Consider the following 25,689-nt stretch of genomic DNA (forward strand, 5'->3'; position numbering starts at 1 on the left):
CCCAGTTTTGTATGTGTATTATTTATGCGATATTGGTGAATATTGGACATCTTAGCATACAAAGTGTTATGAAATTCAGAGAAAAGTATTGTATATAGACTATTGTCTATAGTAGATGATTAATTTGTGTTTGAAAAGTGGTTCTGGGTGGATAAAATGTACGTTTTGAAGCAACATGTCCTCTCATTATGTATCTGTTCTTTGAATATTGACAAAATGTGCATATTTCAGTATATAGCGGAATAGGGGTGGTGGTGGGGTCTGAAGATCCACTTCAATTATTTTTTAAAGTGCATATTTGTTCTAGTGGGGTCAAGTGGAACACCTTTTGGCCATGGCCGATTTGAAATAAAAACCTTCCCTATTTATGACCCGCCCTATTGTACAGCAGAGCCACTAAAAAAAAATGAATACATAGGATCGATACACGTTAATGTGCTATGCACGATTTGATATTCAGACGATGAATCTTTGAATACGGGGGTAGCAAAATGATGAATATCTCATATTAACATATGTGTTAAAAGGATATGATAGTCGTTAGCTTGCATATTGAGAAAGAAGCGTGCGTCTTGAGCTCAAAAACTGACCAAAATTCTGATTTTATATGTGCCGAACTATAGCGCAGCGTAGCTGCACTCACTCGTGGACATGGTGGAGGCAGTCTAAAAGTAGATGACCCCATGGCGTATACATGCTCACTCACACACAGAGAGGTCAATTGCCAGGCTATTGTCAGTAGCCTTAGTCGGATGTCCCTCGGCTCATTATGCGTCTCAAAAAACAGGTCGGAACAAAATGGCCATGCGTGGTTGTGGATTCAACCTACCATGGCGATTTCTGCCATGAAGATATCGGGGCGATGACACTGTGCGTCGGACTATGTTATGTGGAGAATAACGGTCCTTAATTTGTCATTATTGCTATTTCCCTCTTGTACTAAACAAGACAAAGCTATCCTCTGCAAATGAATGAATGAATGAATGAATGAATGAATGAATGAATGAATGAATGAATGAATGAATGAATGAATGAATGAATGAATGAATGAATGAATGGATGAATGGATGGATGAATGAATGAATGAATGAATGAATGAATGAATGAATAATTGGTTTGTCATTCAAATTGTTTGCAACTATAACGTGTCCCCTCCTTATACGTGGTATTGAAGGTATATAGATTAAAATGCAAATTACTTAAAATACGGTGTAGTTTACTTAAAATGTCTTTATTGGAGCAATGAACATGATATGAGGTTGAGTTGGGGTGGTGGAGGGCTCATTCCAAGACTTCACCTCTTACTCCTTCGAGATTTGATGGTATGCCTTAAAGACATATACACCAGGCACAAAAAGAAACTCGTCAGTTCTAGTTATCCTTGCTGTTCAAAAACCTGCTATTTTTCTGAAATTCTGAAATAAACATTTTGTTAATTGGACTTCGCTTTTACATTTGACACCCTGTTCGTGAAAGTCGAGCAAGAATTGACCAGCAAGATATGCGCCTCCAAACCCTCAAACCCCAAAATCAAAAGTTGAAATTTTAACGATTTTCAATGGGAACGCATCGTTGTATTGGACACAAGCACCACGGGCCAATCAATAAAGCTCAATTAACAGGCATAAATAGGATGGATCTGTTCCCTCCATTCAGAGACGCTAAAGAGATATACCGTAAAACCCCGTCTACAAGCATATATAGTGTTTTTTATGAAAGCTAAATTAATTCGAAGTAAGCGTAAATATACCAATACAATAAATTGGTCTTAAAATAATACTTGTTTGTATATGCTTGGATCCGCAATTTATTTGCTCAAACTCCATAATGGCGCCTGGATTAAATGTAGTTTTCATCAGAAGCACTCTTTATGCTTGTAGACGGGGTTTTACGGTATTTGACTAAGAATGTTTAGATAGGCAGAAATATGTAATCCTTCAAGTTAAAAGCATGAAAATGCAGAATAATCCAAAATTATCAGGTTGTTGAACAGCAAAGAGTTTCTTTTTGTGCCCGGTGTAGACCATACCTTCACATTTAGCGTAGAGGATGGTCCATAACATAACATAACATAAGTCATTTGGGAAGAGTCGTGAAGAATTCAGAGTGAAAAATAGAAAGCTGACAATCAAATCTAGCAAATTTAACAAAAATTAGTACCAACTGAGACACTTCACGCATTCAGGCACGTCAATGGGCCTGTCTATATCAAATTTAGCTGTAACTGAACAGCAGTGGCTAGTGTAAAGGGGTTGCGTTCGTTACCCCGGGGCCGAGGGCCCGTAAATGTGAAGAAAACATACTTTACTGTGGGCCCGTAAAAGCAAAGAAAAGGGACCCCAGGGGTCCGTAAAATGTAAGGAAAAGATTTGTAATGGAGGTATCATTTCTTTACTTAACTATACGGTCTCTTTTCTTCTTGTCTATTAGGGCTAAGTTATCTATTCTTTGCTTTTTACGGGCCCTCCGAGGTCTCTTTTTACGGACCCTCCGAGGTCTTTTTTCGGGTCCATTAAGGTATCTTTTCTTTGTTTATTAAGCTTTTTTACATGCTCACTATGGTCCCTTTTCTTCCTTTTACAGGCCCATGGTATCTTTTTGTTGCTATTTTACGGACCCACTACGGTATCTTTTCTTTGTCTTTGCGGGTCCATTATAAGGTCTGTTTTCTTTACTCTTTTACGAGCATCAAATGAAAATTGTCAGAATGTTCAAAGTCATGTCATAAAACGTAATCACAAAGTCGTCTGAATATAGATTGTTGGATTGATGCGAAACTCGGTGGATGTGATTTCCATTGATCCCTTTGTTTGTACATAAATTAAGTATAACACACATTTTTCAATTTAGCTTATAGTATGTCATTGGTGGTATTCGGTCTTTTTAGTTTGTGTTTATTTGATATTTTGCTTCTGCAGGCTTGCTGTATGGTTTTTAATGTTGTAAGTTATAAGATGTTGTTAATGTCATTTTTAATAAGGTTTTTTTAGCTAATAGGGTCTTTTTAGCTTGTGTTTATTTGATATTTTGCTTTTGCAGGCTTGCTGTATGGTTTTTAATGTATGAATGTGCTTATATGTAATTTGTAAGTTATAAGATGTCATTTAGATTTTAATGTGTAAAGCGCATTGATGCCATGCTTTATGCGCTATATAAATTCTTGTTGTTATCATTACTATTAGCTACTATTATTATTATTATTATTATTATTATTTGTGGTAACAACATTTCCAACCCGGGTAGTTGTGCATGTGCTACACACACAAAATTACTAGCATTCCAAGTACTTGTCAATGTAAAATTATGAAACATGAATTTCATCCATGGTGTTGTCTTTTTAAAGACATTTCTTGTTTTATATGTTTTTGGATTTGGGAGCACAACTTTGACACTTATAAGAAGATTTGGAGTACTCTGTACGAGATATCAGTTGCCAGAAATTCAAAATGGCCGCCAAAATGACATCATTTTGCTTGTAATATTGTATAATTTACAGATACATCTATATTTTGATGTAGGCGAAAACTTTAAACATAATTAGCAGTATATACAAATTATGAGTTGTTAGCACTGAATATCATCCAATTTTGTTGAAAAAAATGGTGAAATCTGCTCTTAAGGAGTAGAAATATAAGCAGGATTAGTTTACATGTGTTTACATGGCATGTCATTGCATTTGTAATTTCTAGTAACTGAGAGCAACCTACATTTTGTATTTACACTAGGATATTTTTCAACAAAGCATCAATATCTGCTGACAAGTTTGATTCTGGTTTCTTAGAATAAAATATGCCACAAACAAGCAAAAAGATGTCATTTTGGCAGCCATTTTGAATTTTTGAATAGTAGGGGGGTCAGACGTCATCGGAGGTCAAAACATTTGACGGATTTGTGTTCTACGCTAAATTTGGCCATAAAAACAACTCGTTTTAAATCAATTTTGCAAAAAAAGTTCAGATTCGCCCTACCCTACTTTTGCCTCGATGCCCAAGCAGGTTGTGCATGTGCAGGAGGGAGGAGGGGGAGGGGGGCTCGAGGGGTGTATTCCACCTCATGACATGTTGTGGGGATGGCCGTCGCCTCGAGGTCGTTTAACAATCCAGCAACCAACTGCATGGTGGGGAGGCGCATACCGTATTTATCACTTTGTCTAAATCCTTGCCTGCCATACTGTACTTTTATATTGTTAATGTTTATATTCCGTTTTCTTAGGTATCAACAATTGATCCCCATTGTGTATGTATCTGGTTCTTATTTTGAAAATACTTTTCTAATGATATTCTTATTTGAGTATAATATTGTTATGTAATCAGCAAAGAGAATAAATTGGAACATCCTTCATGCATTTATTATAGTTCATATACAATAACAAGAATTTACCCTTGGGGTACACCACAATTTATATTCTAAAATTAAAGCTTTGAAATTAAATTTACAATTTTACCAATTACGTAATATCGTCGTAAGGACAACTTGTTGTTGTTTCTAAAAATATTTTCCACGATTGGTTACACGATTAAGATTATTTCAAATGATAAACATGTTAACCAACTGTTCGTCGTTTGACCAACATTCTCACTATTTTGTGATGTGACTTTTTTCTGCCAGAACTAAATAGCTACATAAAACGTATACTCTTTGAAAGTGCATACTTATCACCCGATTCTTGTTGTCATTTTTTTTTTTCGAAACTTATAACTAGAACTCGATGAAAGTACACACCTGGTTCGCTAATGCGAAGTTAACGATTAAAAAATGTTGATCAGAATGCAAAAACGGATAAAAACTCTGCAAATCTACACCAAATGCACACAGGTGCCTACAATTATTTATTTACAAGGGTGGATTTTCTTTAAAATGTAAATCAATTTTACATGTCATTATTTTTATTAGCCACAGCTTGATAAAAAGTACACACCGCATAGTTAAATTCCAATTCAGTGATCTCAGTGAAAGTTTTAACAAATGTGACCGTTCACAACGAATCAGCCGTAATGTCGGCCCCGCCCGGTCAATTTTGTTTTATTTCGTGTTTAGAAAATATATATCACAAGCTTCAAAATGGTATAATTTTTGACTTCAAACGATATCCAGAAGCGTGATTATGGTTTGTTGAACTCTGTTTCTTCAACAAAATGTACCTGTTTTCGGTGCTACATGTGTCTTCTTTTCCACATTGCTGGTAATAAATATCAAACTGTCATCCGCAAATAAGTTCATCAGGATTGTCAATAAAACAGATAATTAGAGTTTCTTGTATACAAATCCAAAATTTGGGTTGATGTTACGTACCTCAATGACCTTCCATGACGGCTGCTTCGGAAGCAGCCGTCAAGGTGCAGGAATTGGTCAGTGCTAAGTCTTAGCACGAAACTGTCATTGAGGTACGTAACATCAACCCAAATTTTGGATTTGTATACAAGAAACTCTAATTATCTGTTTTATTGACAATCCTGATGAACTTATTTGCGGATCTTCGGAAAGATTACGGACAACCAGCGGTTTTGAAAGTAAGAAACTACGAAAACTGTGAGAGGAAATTGGCCCGATATCGGAACCATCGCATTTTTACATTACGATGTCGCGATTTGGATTTAACTCCCCCCAGTTTACGGCTAAAATGCCCGATTAATACCAACAAGGCTCGGGATATTGTGAACAAACCCCAGAAGGAGCTTCTCCGTGAGCGATTGAGAGTGATTAATAACAAAATTCACACTTTAGAATCAAATATTTCGTCGTGCAATCTAGAAATACAATCAGGTTTCCCCGACAACGTGAGACGCAATGTCGAGGAACATATCGCGAAATCTCGCGAGAGTGAGTTCACTAAAACAAAATGCCGGCAAACCAGGAAGTTGGAATGGCTACAAGAAAAGCCTGGAAAACATCGCAAGAATTCCCATTTGGATAAACATGTGAGTAACAACAATAGTAACGGAATCGACTTGAGCGGTACACAGCTCAAAAAATGGGTCATACATAAGTCAAAGCATGATCTTACCACTCCCCAAACCCAGTTGCTCGCGAAGGGGCTGAATTATGCAGTCGCGCCGGATAATAACAATGCGCTAGTCAATGATTACATCGTGGCTACCGAGGAAGCTTGTGTGGGCTTGAGTGCGTGCGAGTCGGCCCAATTGCGAGCGGAGGTAGTGGGAGTGCTTAAGTCTACCAATAATTCAAAACCTAATCTTACAAAAGATGAGGAACAGGCTCTCAAAGACTTAAAGAAAGATGAGACAATCATGATCTTGCCAGCCGATAAAGGGAAGGCAACAGTTGTTTTGGATAAAGGCGAATATGAGGAAAAAGTCAAGAACATGCTCGATGATGATAAGACCTATGAAAAACTGAAAAATGACCCTACCGCACGCTACAAAAGAAAACTTGTTAGCCTCTTGTCTAGTTGGAAAAAGGACAAGAAAATCACGGAAAGGAGTATTGGAAACTTTGTCCGACAGCGGAAAACACTCCCCGCATGTATTGCACTCCCAACATTCATAATGACGGCACTCCACTAAGACCTATCGTGGATTATTGCGGATCAATAATGTATGAAACATCAAAGGAACTTGCTAGAATTTTAGGCCCCTTAGTAGGTCAGACTCAACATCATGTCAAAAATTCTAAAGACTTAGCGGAGGACTTAGCGGAGATCATGATTGAACAAGGTGAAGAGTTTATTTCCCACGATGTGGTCTCTTTGTTCACCAACACGCCCATAGACAAGTCACTAGAAATCATTAAACAGCGTGTGATGGATGATGACACTCTAGGGGAGCGTACAAATTTAACACCGGAAGACATCATGGAAGCGTTAGAATTCACCTTAACCACAACCTATTTTTCTTTTCGCGGGCAAATTTACCAGCAAAAATTTGGTACCGCGATGGGGTCCCCGGTCAGCCCCATAGTAGCCAATCTTTATATGGAATGGCTGGAGCAAGAAGCCATAGTTACTGCTCCATTAGATATCAAACCCCGGTTATGGAAAAGATATGTGGACGATGTGCTCGAGGTTGTGAATAAAGATTCAGTCGAACGGTTAACATCACATATCAATCAGATTGATAAGACTGGCAACATAAAATTCACGTATGAAACGGAAGTGGACCATAAAATCCCGTTCCTCGACACCCTTATTGTCAAAAAGCAGGACGGCTCCATCAAACTGCTCATATATCGCAAAAAGACACATACCGATCAGTATTTGCATTCAATTCGCATCACCCCCTAGAGCACAAACTTAGCGTCATACGCACTCTCATGGACAGGAAAGACAAAGTAGTAACAGAAGATGAAGATAAGAAACGGAAGAAGCCAAAATCAAAGAAGCTCTCAAGTTGTGCGGCTACCCTGAATGGGCTTTTAAACAAACGCAAAGCAAAAATAAATCGCATAGCAAGGATCAATCAGAGTCTAAATCCAGAGGAATGGTAGTCCTCCCTTTTAAAGAAGGGCTCTCCCAGCGCGTGAGACGGGTCTCTAAGAAGCACGGCATTAACACCGCCTTCAAACCTCACCAAACGCTGAGAAATATTTTAGTGCACCCAAAAGACAAGCGGGACATCACACAAACGTCTGACTGCGTATACGAGATCCCATGCCTCAATTGCGACAAAACATACATTGGAGAAACCGCCAGACTGTTTGGAACTAGACTCAAAGAACATAAAACCGAAGCGGAAAAAGCTTCTAAGAAAGCATATACTAGATCTCAAAGACAAACATCCATTACAGGGGTGGACAACAAGTCCGCTATAACAGATCATGTCGCAGAAGACAATCACGTAATTGGATGGGAAGAATCACAAATCAGAGACAGAGAACAGAACAGAAAGAGAAGACACATAAAGGAAGCCATCTGGATAAGAAAGAGGGGGGCCAAAACACTCAACAGAGACGAGGGGAATTACTTTCTACCGCACATCTACGACCAACTCCTAACAGCGCCACCAACGTCAGCTCCAACCGGAAGCAGCCGTCAAGGTGCAGGAATTGGTCAGTCAATTTGAGAAAGTGCTAAGTCTTAGCACGAAACTGTCATTGAGGTACGTAACATCAACCCAAATTTTGGATTTGTGGATTTGTATACAAGAAAATCAAACAGTCATAATTGGCGGTTATTTCAAATCATCCCCAAGTCAACGAGGTTCACGAATGTCCTCTCATTGTTATTTGTAGGTTAAACATACCTAGACAAAATGCTGTGTAACCCACCAGTTGAACAGGATTTGGCCAAAGTCTAGAGCTATTTAAGGATCCTATAGAAATAGGTAGAAGCTTGTGTATCCTCTTCAGCAATAGGATTATTGGTTGGTTTAAACGGTGTTTGACTGGCGCTATCAAATGAGATACATGTCGCACCAAATTGAGGTACCTATGAATACGACCTTCACGCACATTTTACACTGTAACTCAGAATACAATTTGCCGACTTTACGGCTCGTTCGTAGTGTACGACCACAAATTATAATTATGTATTTCTGAAATGAAAAATTTGGAAAATTTGAACCCCCCCAAAAAAAAACACCAAAAACAAACAAAAAACAGAACAAAAACAAAAATAAAATAAAAATAAAAATAAAATTCCGTGAAAAATCCGTGGCAAAGTGAAGCCCCATTGAAATACATGTAGCCAATGTCTCTACTTAAGGGCTCGGATAGCGACGTTTTCGCGGTTTTTTTTTGTGGTACCTGAGAGGACATCAGAAATATCGAATTGAATTTTGAATATGATGAATGTCCTTCTGATACCAAATAATTTTGATTGTCTGAAATTCGCAATGCAAGAAAAATTTTAGGGCAAATTATCAACAATTGATATTTTTGAAATTTTTGACATTTAACAGTCCTAAAAGTAAACTTAATAAATATAATGATATGTACTTATAGTGTATGTAGGTGGGATGAAAAGTCTACCATCAATTAGAAATGTTAATCTTGAAGATATACATTTTTTTCCTAAAAAGACCTCGATTTTTTTGGTGTTTTGGGGAAAAATCAATATCTTCAATACGAAAGGTCAAAATTTTCATATGATTTATACAATTTACTACAAGGACTCTTAAATTTCAACAATACGAATTTGTAATCATTTGTCATAAAATATGTATTATATCGGAAATTTCAAAAAATCAAAATTATATGATATCAGAAGGACATTCATCGTATTGGAAATGCAATTGAATACATGAACACAAAACCCACCCAAGTCCATGGGAAGTGGTTTTGAGAGAAAAACCTGTGTTTCTTTTTAATTCCTTCAAGGGGGATCCAGTTGACCAGGCAAACTTTCAAGGACAACCCAATTAAGTAGGCTTAAAATATAATCAAGTAAATGTTCACCTCTATACCACCAAACTTTGTACAGCTTCCAACTTAATGTGTTTTCCTGATATTTATAGCGGCCTTTAAGTTACATTTTCCTGGTCATTATGGTAAGTTTTACGTGCAAATGTGAGTGGATTAAATTGTATAAAGTATGACGATTATCATTTCAGGGACTTTGTAGGGTTCATTTTAAATTTTGGACTTGGGTGGTTTTTTGAATCATATACAAAGACAACAACGTTGGAATGATATTACCACTAGTAAGATAATACAAAATAAAGCACACAGGTATGTATAATGTTGATAAGCATTCTGGCATGTAATATAAACCACACATGTTCCTTTTGTTACGAGTCGTACTTGACTCAAGGCCAAAATCACCTTTTACCCGAACTCACACGAATGCACAACACAAATACACTGTTTGATTATGCTAACAAAATCTAAGTCTTTAATTGAAAGCACGTTATTATTGGTACAATATATGACAACAAATGCACATACACAATAATCAAATATAATCACTATTTATCTATTTTGTACTTAGCCAGCATTCTTCTTCTTGGCGATCATAAAGTTCTTGCAATGTTCTGGACGACTGATGTAATATATCCTTATTCACTTGTCCTGCGAAAATCAGCGAAGTCCTTTATACACTTGCATTGATAACTCCTTGCGTATAAAATCCTTACACGAAAATGGTGTTCTCCAAACACGTTTACAACTCCTTGCGCAATTCTCCTATACTAAACTCCTTGCGCCGTCCTCCTATGCTAAACTCCTTGCGCCGTCCTCCTATGCTAAACTCCTTGCGCAGTTCTCCAAATTTAACTCCTTGCGCTGCTTTCTCCACACTTGGTGCTATTTCCACCTTTCACACAATATCTTCAGGAAGCAGGACTGCGATGCAGTTGTCCCCACTTATTTTGACAGTTGCGTTGAATCAGAATACCAGACTTCAGCAAGTCGACAGAAGAATATATTTCCTTTCTTGGAAGAAGTACGTTCTTTGACGCATTCTAGATCTTCTCCGACAACACTGGCAAATAGTAGTACTTTGACCACATAAAATATTTCTGGTTTGCAATTTCCTTTCTTTGAAGGAATTGGACTGTAAGCATATTAGCTAGCTAGCCCAGATCAACACTATCAACTGTGTCAATAATTGTGTTTACATTTTCTTATATATCAAGCAAGGGAAATCCCAAATATTAATAGCCAAATGTGGAAATTCCCAAGCCTTAATTATAGCCTTTCTCATTACATCACTTCCTGAGGGAATCCCCTGACATCATCTTTACTTTTCATCCTCAGGGGATTTCCAAATATTCCAAATTAGATATGATTCAACTTGTTTTGCTCAATTTGAGAGGGAATTCCCCAAAATGTCATCACTCATGTAACTTTGTAAACAAAGATAAATAATCAAATTAAATTATTCAGGGCACATCACACCCTCCCCCTTAAAAGAAGAAAGTTCGAATGTAATGAAAACTTTCTTAAATGTTTTCTTCTTTTACATCAACTTCAAAATAATATTAACTTTGAGTGCTTAACTCAACATACACAGTGACTACTTGTCACACAAGTTCCTTTTTAAAGGAATTTTTGTTCATCAGTTTTTATGCAATTCTAGACAAGGCATCAGCCATTACATTGTCTTTTCCCTTAATATGTTTGATGTCCAGATTGTACTCTTGCAAGGTCAAACTCCACCTCACCAGTCTTTGGTTTTTGTTCTTCATCCTGTTGATGAAGGTGAGGGGATTGTGATCTGTGAAAACAAGCACAGGGTATACTGTGGTACCCAAATACACATCAAAATGTAGCAATGCTAATAGCAATGCTAGACACTCCTTCTCAATTGTGGAGTAATTTCTCTGGTGCTTGTTGAATTTCCTTGAAAAGTAACAAATGGGGTGATCTATTTGATCTTCACCCTCTTGCATCACAACACCTCCACAGCCTATGTCACTGGCATCAACAGTCAACTTGAACTGCTTCTGAAAATCAGGGGCAGTAAGTACTGGTGAACTCATGAGTATAGTTTTAACTTTGTGAAAAGCACTTTCACACTGTTCTGACCAAATGAATTTTGCATCTTTCTTCAACAAATCAGTCAAAGGACTTGCTATCTCTGAAAAGTTTGGACAGAACTTTCTATAATAGCCAACCATTCCTAGAAATCTCATGAGTGCCTTCTTGTTTACAGGTGTGGGGTATTGCTCAATTGCTTCAACTTTGGCTTTGATAGGTTTCACCTGACCTTGACCTACAACATATCCTAAGTATGTGACTGTGGCATGGCAAAACTCACTTTTTACCAGATTGACTGTCAATTGTACTTCAGACAGCTTCTTAAACAATTGTTGGAGTTGTTCCATGTGTTGTTCCCAAGTTTGACTGTAAACAATCAAATCATCTACATACGCTTCACATCCCTCTATGTCTGCCACAATTTGGTTCACCATTCTCTGAAATGTCGCTGGCGCGTTTTTCAACCCGAATGGCATAACTTTGTATTGGTAAAGACCAAATGGTGTACAAAATGCAGAAATCTCTTTGGCACGGTCTGTGAGCGGAACCTGCCAGTACCCTTTCAATAGATCAAATTTGCTAACAAATTTTGCATTCCCAATTTTGTCTATGCAATCATCAATTCTTGGAATTGGGTACGAGTCTGTCTTTGAATGTACATTTGCAGCTCTCGTGTCTGCGACCAATCTGTATGAACCATCAGGCTTGGGAACAAGAATGCATGGTGAACTCCACTCACTACTACTTGGTTCTATGATATCATTGTCTAGCATATAATTGATCTCATTTTTGAGATGTTCCATTTTCAATGGATTGACTCTGTAAGGATGCTGCTTGATTGGTTTTGTATCACCAACATCTACATCATGAAATGCAGCATTTGTTCTACTTGGCGTATCAGGAAATATATTGTCAAATTTGTGAATCAAATTTGCAATTTGACTTTGTTGATCTTGAGAAAGATGACCTAACTTTGAGTCCAAATTAGTGAGCACATCAGAATTGTTCAATTTTACATTATACTCTTTGTGCTCCAGCTCTTTATCCTGGTCAAATGTGACATCAGAATTGTCATCTTTACTCTTGTCTACATTGGCGATTTTGTCTGCATCGGCATGTTTGTCTACATTATCAGTATGTTTTACTGTACACACAGGTTTTGGAATGCCTGTCACTTCTTTCAACATACTCTTTGAGCATATTTATGTGGCATAACTGCCTGCTCTTGCGTCTACCAGGAGTCTTGATAATATAATCTACTTCACCCACTTTTGACTCTACCTCACATGGGCCATGGTATCTGGCTTGTAATGGGTGTCCTGGAATTGGAAACAGTACTAGAACTTTGTCACCTGGTTTGAACACTCTCTCTTTGGCATGTTTATCATACCATTGTTTCATTTTGGCCTGACCCTGTTTCAAGTTTTCTTTGGCGATATCAGTTGCTCTGTTAAGCCTATGCTTAAAATTGGAGACATAATCCAATAAATTGATATCTGATTTCTCATTGAGCCACTTTTCTTTCAACAACTTTAAGGGCCCGCGCACTGTGTGTCCAAACACTAACTCAAAAGGACTAAATCCTAAAGTTTCCTGAACAGCTTCCCTAGCAGCAAACAACAACAAGTGCACTCCCTCATCCCAGTCCCTCTGAAATTCCAAACAATAGGTCCTGATCATGTTTTTCAATGTTTGGTGGAACCTTTCTAGTGCACCTTGTGATTCTGGATGGTATGCACTTGAGGTATACTGCTCTATACCTAATTGATACATGACCTGTTGAAATACTCCAGAAGTAAAGTTTGATCCTTGATCTGACTGTATGGACTTGGGGAGCCCCACAAATGTGAAGAACTTGGTTAAAGCTTTCACTATAGTCACTGCTTTAATATTTCTCAAGGGTATGGCTTCAGGAAAGCGTGTTGACGCGCACATAATTGTCAGAAGGTACTGATTACCTGACTTAGTCTTTGGTAGGGGGACTACACAATCAATAATAACCCTACTAAATGGTTCATCAAAAGCTGGAATTGGCTTCAATGGAGCAGGAGGTATTTTCTGATTTGGCTTCCCTACTACTTGGCATATGTGACATGTTTTGCAATATTCAGAAACACCTTTTCTGAGAGTGCCCTTACGAAAATGGCACGCAGTTTTTGAACGCATGCAGCATGCAAGCAGCACGCGTGCCGCACCGCATGCAGCACGCGTGCAGTTGGTAGCGTGCGGATGCGTATATTTGGAACGAGGCACGCATGCAGGAAAGCGTGCAGATGCTTGCTGCATGCGTGCAGGTCACTGAGCGTGTGCAGTTTGCATGCAGCATGCAAATCCATTAGCGTGCACTGCATGCGTGCAGCACGTACTGGCCATATATATGCGAGACAAAATCATGGAAAAAAAATCAAAATAATGGTTAACAGTGTATACTGTCCTTACAGTTAGTCTTACATAACCTGGCTATCCATTTCACAATGAACCAAAATTGCCTAGCTTAATTTTATACAAGTCACTTATCTAACTTAACCTACCTGATTTTGAACCTGGGACCTTCTGCATGGGAGTCTGATGCTTTACCATTTGAGCTATTGGGGTATACACATTTGATTAAGTGTTTTAAGTTAATATAAGCAATATTTTGATGACTAAACCGGCCAAAGTGCATCATTTTATGAATATTGATCAAATTTACTGTGAATATTGATAACATTCACTATAAAAATGTTGAATTTTGTTTTGATTTTTTGCAGTGCCAATTAACTGTTGATTCATGAATGGCATACCAACATCGGCCCAATGTTGCAATGCCAACTATCGAAAAAGAAATGTCATTCCAACATTGGGCCAATGATGCAATGCCTACTATTGAAACAGGAATGGAATTCCAACATTGGCCCAATGTTGCAATATCAACTTTCGAAACAGGAATGACATTCCAACATCGGCCTAATGTTGCAATGCCAACTATCGAAACAGGAATGGCATTCCAACATTGGGCCAGTGTTTCAATGCCAACTATCAAAACAGGAATGGCATTCCAACATTGGCCCAAAGTTGAAATGCCAACTATCGAAACAAGAATTTGCTTGCCCTCCCTCTAGACCTGCCAAAAATGCTTGCCCCCTCCCTGTTGGCCTGCCAAAATTGCTTGCCCCCCCCTCCCCTCTTGGTCTGCCAAAAATCTTGGTCTGAAGGTTAAATACTTAGAAAATTTTGGTCCGAAGGCTAACTTATTTATTCATTGTAAACATTTAAATATTTTCACTTCTAGATCATTGCCAAATTGTGACTTGATGTCAGTTGTGTAAAGGTGAATTAGTCATTGAAAATCCTGCATGCATGCAGCATTTTACCTTTACTGCTTCTGGAAACCCTGTATGCGTGCAGCATTCTAACTTTGTGATCTGGAAATCCTGCATGCATGCAGCAATATGCGTGCTGCATGCAAGATGCGTGCAATTTGCATGCAGTCCTACAGTCCGCACACAAGTGTAGTCTGCACGTAATTTGCGTACAGATTGGTAGTCTGCACGCAGGTTCTGCAAGCAAATTGTGTGCGCGGTGGATATTTGTGTGCGGTGCCTGCATGCACTCAGCTGGTTCGCACACATGAACACGCTACCAGCAGGCCTTGCTTGCATGCTGCACACATCTGCACGTGTGCTGCACACTGCCGCACGCGTGCTGCATGCTTCCGCACACATTTTTCATTGCTTGCATTTTCGTAAGGGTGGGCCACCAGAAATGTCTCAGAATTCTTTCATGAGTTTTCTTAACACCCAAATGCCCTGCCATGGGACTATCATGTGCTATGTTAATAACTTCAGTGTGGTATACTTTTGGTACCACAATTTGATGCACTACCTTCCACTCTTCATCGGCAGGTACATCAGGTGGGCGCCATTTTCTCATTAGCACATCATCTTGTTTGTAAAAACAGACAGAATTTTGTTCTGCTTCTTCTAGGGTCAATGCCCTTTGATTGATCTCTTTGAGTTCTGGGTCATTTTGTTGCTCCAGAATCAGCTTGTCATGACTTAATGGGTCTTTTATGGTTTCCCCAATTTGTTGATGCTCAGAGGCTGTGTCATTTTGAGGGGTACTTTTATCCCCAGGAGAAGGAAGTTTATCTTCTTTCTCATTCAACTTTGACACAAATGTGTCTTCCAAATTGTAGCCTAAGTCATCAATTTGGTTGTCCTCAATTGTTTCTAATGAGGCCTTCTTACTCATTGCCCGTGTCACTGCACATGCAGGAAATATCTCCTTTTCCTCACTATTGTCATCCTGTAAACAGGGCTTATCCGTAACTATTGGGTCAGGAAAAACCTTCCCCCCTGCCAGATCATTTCCTAGCAACATGGACACTCCCTTGACTGGCAATTCATGTCTAACTCCTATGGTCACAGGACCAGAAACTAAGTCAGATGTCAAGTTAACTTTATGGAGAGGTACATTAAGTATTTCCATCCCAATACCCTGGATCAAAGCATTACCAGCTGAACTATCCTCATTAAAGGGCAAAGTTCCTTCCAGAATCATAGACCGTGCACAACACGTATCTCGCACTATCTTAATGGGCTTTGGACTACCATTATCACCTAGTGATACTACTCCCTCTAACACAAATGGTTCAAATTCCTCACACACCTTGTCTGTGTCACCTCCCTTTTGTGGGAATTCTTGTTTCTTGATTTGACTGACTTGTTTCTTTGACTCAAGTGACACTGCACATCCTACAGTATTACTAGCAGTTTGCTGCTGTTTTTGTGCGTCTTGTTTGGCTTTTAAGCTCCGACACATGGTCACTGTATGTCCTGGTTTCTTACAGAAATTGCAAAATAATTGGGATTTAAATTCAGTCCCACCTGTTGGTCTGGTACCTGAATTCCATGGGGTCCCTCTACCACCAGCACTATGCTGTGAATTAGACCAGGATCTGTGATTAGACTGAGATCTCCCTTCTTGTGTACCACCCTGATTTGCTCTAGGTTGGTTATGGCTGAACCTGTTTGAATAACTTCTGTTATGACTACTCGCATTCAATTTGTGAGTTAAGCCATAGTCGTCCGCCATTGTCGCCGCGTCACTTGGCGTTTTAATTTTGCTAGCGCTTTCATCCAAGTGGGTTTTAATGTCAGCGTGGACACATTTCTTGAACTTTTCTATAAGAACCAATTGCTTAAGTTGGCCGAAATCATCTTTGACTTCTTTTGAACCAAGCCACCTGTCAAACATGTGTTCTTTTACTCTAGCAAATTCTACATGGGTTTGATCTGCTTGCTTTCTTGAATCTCTGAACTTTTGTCTGTATGCTTCAGGCACCAGTTCATAGGCCTTATGGACTGCTTGTTTGACTTCTTCATAATTATTACACTTCTCTATTGGTAGAGCTGAGTAAGTTTCCTGGCCTTCCCCACAAAACTACTTTGTAACAGTAGGGTCCAATGCTCTGGAGGCCATTTCAAATTTGTAGCTACCTTCTCAAAATGTTGGAAATACTCGTCAACATCTTTTTCTTTGAATTTAGGCACCAGCTTTACATACTTTGTAACATCAAACCCTGACTTTGAGGAGAAACTTGATGAGTATTTGTCACCTAGCTTTGCCAACTTCTCTTGTTCAAACTTGTACTTTTCTTCAATTTCTTTTTGTTTCAAATTTTCTTCCATTTCCAACTTTTGTTTTTCAAGTTCCAATTTTGCTACCTTTTCCTTTTCTTCTGTTTCTAATTTGTGGTGCTCCAGCGCCATCTTTTCTTGGCGTGCTTTTTCCTCCATTTCTAATTTCTTGTTTTTCATGTCTAATCTTTCTTGTCTTTCTTTATTTTCCATATCTAATCTTTCTTGTTTTTCTTTATTTTGCATATCTAGCTTTTGCATGTCCAACTGCAATTGCATTTTCATTTTTTCCATTTCCACCTGAACTTCTAGTTCTTTCAACTTAACTGCATCCCCGATTTCAGTTTTGACCTCTTTTCTCTTCTCCAAAATGGATTCTTCAAAATACTCTTCATCAACCAAAACATCAATTAAGGCATTTTTGATTATTTGTTTTCTGTTGGCTTGCTTTACATCCAATTCATAGTATTTTGCAAATGCTAATAACTCAGGTTTCTTCAACTTATCAAACTTCTCCCAATCTATAGTTTCAAGAAACTCTTCTGCTTTGAACTCTGCCATACTGTACTTTCACTTTCAAGACTCAGTATATTAATGTTAACTTTTTTTACAGTGTATTTCCTGGACGACGAGCCCCCAATTTTGTTACGAGTCGTATTTGACTCAAGGCCAAAATCACCTTTTACCCGAACTCACACGAATGCACAACACAAATACACTGTTTGATTATGCTAACAAAATCTAAGTCTTTAATTGAAAGCACGTTATTATTGGTACAATATATGACAACAAATGCACATACACAATAATCAAATATAATCACTATTTATCTATTTTGTACTTAGCCAGCATTCTTCTTCTTGGCGATCATAAAGTTCTTGCAATGTTCTGGACGACTGATGTAATATATCCTTATTCACTTGTCCTGCGAAAATCAGCGAAGTCCTTTATACACTTGCATTGATAACTCCTTGCGTATAAAATCCTTACACGAAAATGGTGTTCTCCAAACACGTTTACAACTCCTTGCGCAATTCTCCTATACTAAACTCCTTGCGCCGTCCTCCTATGCTAAACTCCTTGCGCCGTCCTCCTATGCTAAACTCCTTGCGCAGTTCTCCAAATTTAACTCCTTGCGCTGCTTTCTCCACACTTGGTGCTATTTCCACCTTTCACACAATATCTTCAGGAAGCAGGACTGCGATGCAGTTGTCCCCACTTATTTTGACAGTTGCGTTGAATCAGAATACCAGACTTCAGCAAGTCGACAGAAGAATATATTTCCTTTCTTGGAAGAAGTACGTTCTTTGACGCATTCTAGATCTTCTCCGACAACACTGGCAAATAGTAGTACTTTGACCACATAAAATATTTCTGGTTTGCAATTTCCTTTCTTTGAAGGAATTGGACTGTTTATCATATTAGCTAGCTAGCCCAGATCTACACTATCAACTGTGTCAATAATTGTGTTTACATTTTCTTATATATCAAGCAAGGGGAAATCCCAAATATTAATAGCCAAATGTGGAAATTCCCAAGCCTTAATTATAGCCTTTCTCATTACATCACTTCCTGAGGGGAATCCCCTGACATCATCTTTACTTTTCATCCTCAGGGGGATTTCCAAATATTCCAAATTAGATATGATTCAACTTGTTTTGCTCAATTTGAGAGGGGAATTCCCCCAAAATGTCATCACTCATGTAACTTTGTAAACAAAGATAAATAATCAAATTAAATTATTCAGGGCACATCACACTTTATTAAACCCTTTTTTTTCAAAAGTCACTCTCCAGCAATGAATGTGTTACAAGTGGAATTTTATACATACTGGATTTCAATCAATGTGTTACAAGACTCAAATCACGGAATTGGGTGGTTCTTTCATACATGCTATTTCTCACATGCTCAATAGACACAGATGATGAATTTGAGTTGATCTTTCATACATATGACAGGCCTATGTATAGCAACAATTTCCCATGCTTAATTCAATTTGGCCAACGTATGGACTTGGGTGGGTTTTGTATTCATATACCGTAAACGTTCGCCTAATGGCGCTTTTGGATTCTTAGAATTGTGAGAGCGCCATCCTTGTAAAATCTCAACAGCATTAAGGACACGTGTGTTAAATTGAGCAGCCTGGACATAATGTCTCAGAAAAAAAATCGTGACATGACCAAATACTTTAGGTCACTAGGTTAGTTGCAAATGTTTTGGGGTTTCTTCAGGTATTCTTTCTCAAAGTGCCATTGGACTTAATTTGTAAATCGATTCATACGTTATACCTAACTCATTTTGGTAAATCTTTTTATAACACTGTAATTTCTTCATATTTTTTTAATATTCTTCAGTTCAAAAGTACACCCTTCTATTGTCTGACGCGTTAGCTCAGTCGGTAGAGGGTGCGCCTTGAATGGTGAATGCTACTTGTTCGAATCTTGATTTCTGCCCCCACTTTTATGTGAAGGGTCAAGAAATGTTTTTGGATTTTGTCCCCATTTTACGAACGAATATTGTGAAAAAAATTTTAATTAATTTTAATTTTCTTATTTTTTTTAGATAAATAGGCACTGCGAATAAACGGCAACAAAAACAGCTGACAAAATTTGCTCCACCTGCTACCTATTAACGGCCTCAATGTTTCAAATTGTGTAACTACATTACTTTATTCATTTATGCATTATAAATGATCAGCTATTTTTTCTTTTCTTAAAAGGATCGAACCCAAGCAGATCAGACCATTGATCATATAACCAGAGAGTTGATATTCTTGAGAGGGCACTCTATTCACGTGGTTTCTTTTCCAACGCTAAAAGATCACGAATTTTGGTGGTTTGCAAATGAAAAGTGTCCGCACTATCGATTGATTACGTAACTGTTATGAATAATGTATTAGGTTTTCAATGCAATCGCCTCGACCCATCAATACATATTATCTGTATTTATCAAAGTACTTGGAATAGCAATCTGGTGAGTTCACTGAACTACGCCCTAATACTGATGGAGTTTTAATGGCGTTTAATGGCGCTAATCCTCTCCATACACAGATGAACAAATACAATAGGAGAAGGTCAACACATATGACCTCCTATTATGACATGTTATATGAGATGTACAACAACCTGAATATCATAAAGATCAGTGTTCGTTTGTGCATATGAACTGCATATTTACAATACTAAATATTAGTCGTTATATATTATGCCAAATATTGGTATTATGACAACACGGTATATGCATTGTATATAAAACAACTAATAGATCCTGCTATCATGGCGTCAGGTCATTGGTTCATCATATCCCGTATGTTTCTTAAAATTCATTCATATTTGAGACAAATTTCTGTGCCCATTTTATAGGCGTACAGGTAGATCCGGTTTTTTTGGTCATTTTCATTTCTTTTTGATGACAGAATTAAGGTTTTCCACTGCACGGAGGCCACTATGTGATACTAATTTAATGCTATTTGTAAATGAATGCGGATTCCCGGTTGTTGTTTTTCCACAGTGTGACAACTGTCCACCCATCCAGACAACATCATAACATAATAAAACGTCTGTATTTGTACGATGAGTAAGTATTAAACTGAACTTTGCCTTGGAACATTGTGTAAGACGGTGTAAGATTTTGTGGGCGCCCTCAACATTATTATCCTCTTTGTATCCGTAAATGACATGGCATAGACTGTGTGAATTCTATGAAGACTACTTATAGTACATAGGGTCATATCCATGGACACAAGTAACGATAATTGACAACACGATACGCGACTGTATTTAGGGGCTAACCACTAATAATTAATAATGCCGGGTAGGGCCTACTCCTGGGCGACTCGTGTGGGCAAGGACGCTTAGGACGGTGACCAAATGAGTCCCAAATTTCACCGGGGTGGGGGGGCACTCAAGTATGATAGTGTAGGCCTAAACGCATGACTTTTTAAACACCCCTAAAACGAGTTTTACCCTACCAGCAAATTTAGGATCAATAGGCCTAAGCTAACTTAATACACTAAAGGAAGTTTTGGATGAGAAAACGGACATTTTGATGAGAAACGGCCAAAATGGTGAGAATTTAAATGTTCTCATTCTTTTGGATGAGAAACTTCCTGGTGTGTGTGTCAATCATTATTGTCTTATTAAAACTGGTGAAAATTGGTAATCCCCGCTGAGCTCAAAATAAACATTATTATTTTGTCATCCAAAAGAAGAATGAGATAATTAAATTCTCATCAGTGGCCGTTTCTCACCGATCGCATCATGTGTCCGCATGTGATCAGATCGATGTCATGTTGACGGCAAAATCCGGGACTTTGGTTGACCTGTGCTAGACTCCAGCACATGTTAATGACGCAAAGACAGTTGTGGTAACACCATGGTCGCAGACATGCAAAAAAGCTCAAAAACAGATAGTAATGAAACCAGTTTTTATTTTCCTTGCTTTAGCGAATTCAAAGAGAAGGTGTTTCTAGTACAATACAGCGTCGGACTCTAGCTGAGAGCGTAGCCTAAGTCCAAACGGACTCCAAGAAGGGCTCTCCATACACAAATGAACAAACACAAAGGAAGGTAGTCTCCTCCGTGACCAGCTTGATTTCGATGGAGCGAAAACAAATTGGCTGCAGAGGAGACGGGTAATTTTGCCATGCAAATGAGGTGAGTGTCAGCCCCCTGATATAACTATCTGACCACGAAGTAGTTACGTAACTCGGTGATATGGTATCGGAACCAAGCACTGTTTGTATGGCGATCATTACGATCACGCTATTTTGGTATGCCTTTTTTGTGTACTGATTGTTTCGATCGTGGTTCATTACTTAAGCGCGTGATCCCGTTGACATAGTAACATTACGTAACTTCGATACCGGGCTTCGATACTGAATAGTTGTTGAGTGCACATAATATGGAAAGCCATTGGGGTATTGTGTGCCTTCCAAAGCGCCTTATAACATGTTCTCATTGTGTTGTGGAATCCTAGCCCGTATTCAGTGATAGCTAGAGGCCATGCGTTTATCGATTGGCTCCAAACAAAGGATTTGAACCGGTTTCTTCCCGTAATCATGGCACAGTGCAGTCCATTCAATCAAATGTTGTCATCAACCTATTTGATAGTAGTGCATTTTGTTATGTGTGTGAGACGAACTGTCGCAATCATGCTTTTGTTGAATGCATTTGAGTAGTCCGCCATATTTACGGGATGATACGTCATATGCACAGCCTCTATTCAGTTGGTCGTTGTATGATTTTGTTCGTTCACTCATTCAAATTTTATTTATATCATTTGAAGACTGGGCCTATTATGATACATCCTCCGTGGAACAGTTAAACAAATATACCTAGGGATTATTGGGGCAGAGGTTATCTTTTGAATCCTCTTAGAGGGCTATCATTTTTTTTTTTTTTTTTTTGTCCCAAATTTACAAAAAGTCTTCGTCAATAAAATTGCGCATCCCCCATTTCGGCAACAAAAATGTTATTATCCCAAACCCCAAAATTGTACTGAAATCAGTCTTTTGAATAAAATAACACACTTTCTGTGGTCAGCGTGTGACTCTCTACATTTTGGTCATCATAAAACTTTTATGACCCCTCCTATTATTCTTTCCAAGACTTTATGACCCCTGTATATTTGGGACCCCCCCCTTTCGAATAAAATGATATACCTCTTATGACCACTGATGCATAGGCAAGGACACTCGCGCAAATTGAAAGACTTGTCGAACGCGACAGTTCGTCTCTCACACATAACAAATGCCTATACATGTACCAGGCGGCTGACACTGGAAAATTTGCATGGAAAAATGACCCGTCTCCTCCGCAGCCAATTTGGTTCCGCTCCATCGAAATCAAGCTGGTCACGGAGGAGACTACCCTCCTTTGTGTTTGTTCATTTGTGTATGGAGAGCCCTTTTTGGAGTCCGGAATGACTTAGGCTACGCTTTCAGCTAGAGTCCGACCCTGCATTGCACTAGAAATACCTTTTCTGTGAAATCGCTATAGAGCCAACCGGGAGCACGTATTCGTTTTGAAAATATAGCATTAAAATTACTATCACCCTTGTGGCCCCCGTGCAGTGGAAAACCTTAATTCTTTCATTAAAAGGAAATGAAAATTAAAAAAAACACGGATCTACTTGTGCACCAATAAAATTGGCACAGCAATTTGTCTCAAATATGAATGAATTTTAAGAAACATACGGGATATGATGAACATTGACCTGATGCCATGATAGTAGGATCTATTATCTTTCATATACAATGTATATACCGATACCGTATTGTCATAATACCAATATTTGTCATTATATATAATGAGTAATATTTAGCAACGTAAATGTGCAGTTCATATGCACAAACGAATACTGATCTTTATGATATTCAAGTTTTTGTACATCACATATAACATGTCACATATGAGGTCATACGTGTTGACCTTCATCTATTGTATTTGTTCATCTGTGTATGGAGAGGATTAGCGCCATTAAACGCCATTAAAACTCCATCAGTATTAGGGCGTAGTTCAGTGAACTCACCGGATTGCTATTCCAAGTACTTTGATAATACAGATAATATGTATTAATGGGTCGAGGCGATTGCATTGAAAAACCTAATAAATTATTCATAACAGTTACGTAATCAATCGATAGGGCGGACACTTTTCATTTGCAAACCACCAAAATTCGTGATCTTTTAGCGTTGGAAAAGAAACCACGTGAATAGAGTGCCCTCTCAAGAATATCAACTCTCTGCATGTACAATCAAATAGGTTCATTACAACATTTGATTGAATGGATTGAGTTACTCTAAAATGAAAGGTAAAACAAAGAAAAAGACACATACAAGATAAAATAATAAAATTATATAAACAATGTTAAAGATAAAATCAAGAAAATAGAGAATAATATTTCCTCAAATCAGAAAAAAACATTGACAGACATTATAATCTGTCAGAAATTACTGCATGAGATTCGAACCATCAATCTTCTCCACATGTTCTCTTTATCTTCGCACTATAGTCTAATGTTCTGCTCACTGTGCCACAACGTATCAGGTGAATGATTACCGCATTATCATGAACAAGTTTGTTCGATCTTGTTCATAATTGTATGTGTCGATAGGTTTCACCCTTTAACTACACGTACCCTTAATGATCAGTGATAATAGTCGGCTTTTACAGGGATGGCGCTCTCTCATTTCCATGAACTCCATAGCGCCATTAGGCGAACGTTTACGGTATTCAATTCAATACGTCTGGTGTGCTCTCAGGTTCCATGAAAAATACTATGCAAAAGTGGGTGACCCAGTGGTGAAATATTACAGATTCATGTAAAATTATTTTGATTTAAAATACCCGGTTTTTTGGTTCACCACTAGCAGCCTATATGAAAACATCTGTGACACTATAACAGGTGCCAAAATATGAATTTTGAGGATTTTTACGATCCTCCGGATGATAAAATCACTGATTAACGATTAAAGTATGTTAATCATAATGTAAAACGAATGAAAACTGTGCAAAGTTGCATAAAATGCACACATTGCCTACAATTTCATGAAATTACAATCTCTGTAAAATGTTGATAAGAAAATAAAATCTTTGGTTTTATTTAGAAAGATATATTTTCATTTAAAATTGCAATCCATTTAATTGAATTGTAAGTTTTGTATTAGCTGCATTAGGCCAATAGTATTAGCTCATATAGCCAAATAGGTGGACATTTTTTGTAACAAGCTGGGTTTATTTCAGGAATAGGTGTAGGAACATGTGTACTATCACTGACAAAAAGTCCCCGCAAATCCCCTGTGGGATGAAAGTACACTGTAGCTGGTTTACTGATATCGAGTAAATGTCTTAATTTTCATGATTTGAATTTATCATATTGAGCAGCATTCTACTTGTGATGTTTCTACACTGTGTAGAGAGGGTCTACAGCATCTCTGAGGTAAAACTGACAAATACAAGATATATTTCTTGATGCTTGAAGTTGGGACTTCTTAAACGTACAGTGCATCCCTATGTACCGCTGCAAGACTTCAGGTCCGTAGATGTCATTATTTTGTTTATGATAAAGACTGAAGTCTTGCTGGCAGGACTAGGTCATTACTGTGCTTAAAACTTGAATAGTATAGAAATATTTTAAGCACGGATTTTTAATTCTCACTGCACGGATTATTATTCTCACTGCACGAACGTGCCAGGAGGCACGTTAAAATAGCCCCTGGGTCACCAGTGTCCAAAGCAGAAGTCCGACTTTATCGAACGGGCACTTCTTTATCCATACGCAGGTGGTGAGGGGATGTGCCCTCCTCAAATTAAATGCCGCCGCCAAATGAAGCCATTTTATGTACCATTTTGACACTATTATGTTATCATATCTTATAACAAAAAGTGTACAAAGGATCAGTCATGGTCGGAAAACAGTGGGCTGTGTACTGCCCTCTACGATAATCTATGCTAAATCTACGTGCTAAATAGGGGTCGCGTTTTAGGACATAAGTCGAGTTACCTCCAACTTTATAATATATTGTTGATATCATCATAATCAGAGCAAAATTCCGCATATCTGAAAATGACACCACATTTTTAGGTATAGGCCTACTTTTTGAGAAAATTAGCGACAGATTTTCCCGTATTTAGACCCTACATCTGACTGCTAACCACGTTTTGAACTCGTATGTTCATGCGCACATAATCGC

General features: G+C 38.2%; 2 protein-coding genes across 2 annotated transcripts; both read left to right on the forward strand.

Moving 5' to 3' along the window:
- Positions 1–5,456: 5,456 nt before the first annotated feature.
- LOC140163584 (uncharacterized) lies at positions 5,457–6,524 on the forward strand. The gene has a single exon (XM_072186899.1). It carries the CDS (start codon positions 5,457–5,459, stop codon positions 6,522–6,524), a length of 1,068 nt encoding a protein of 355 aa, XP_072043000.1.
- Positions 6,525–6,553: 29 nt separating this feature from the next.
- Positions 6,554–7,240, forward strand: LOC140163585 (uncharacterized). Its single transcript, XM_072186900.1, has one exon. The coding sequence runs from the start codon at positions 6,554–6,556 to the stop codon at positions 7,238–7,240; it is 687 nt and encodes a 228-aa protein (XP_072043001.1).
- The last annotated feature ends 18,449 nt before the right edge of the window (positions 7,241–25,689 follow it).

Source organism: Amphiura filiformis, chromosome 11 (genome assembly GCF_039555335.1).
Source record: "Amphiura filiformis chromosome 11, Afil_fr2py, whole genome shotgun sequence".
In the NCBI taxonomy this organism is placed as follows: Eukaryota; Metazoa; Echinodermata; class Ophiuroidea; order Amphilepidida; family Amphiuridae; genus Amphiura; species Amphiura filiformis.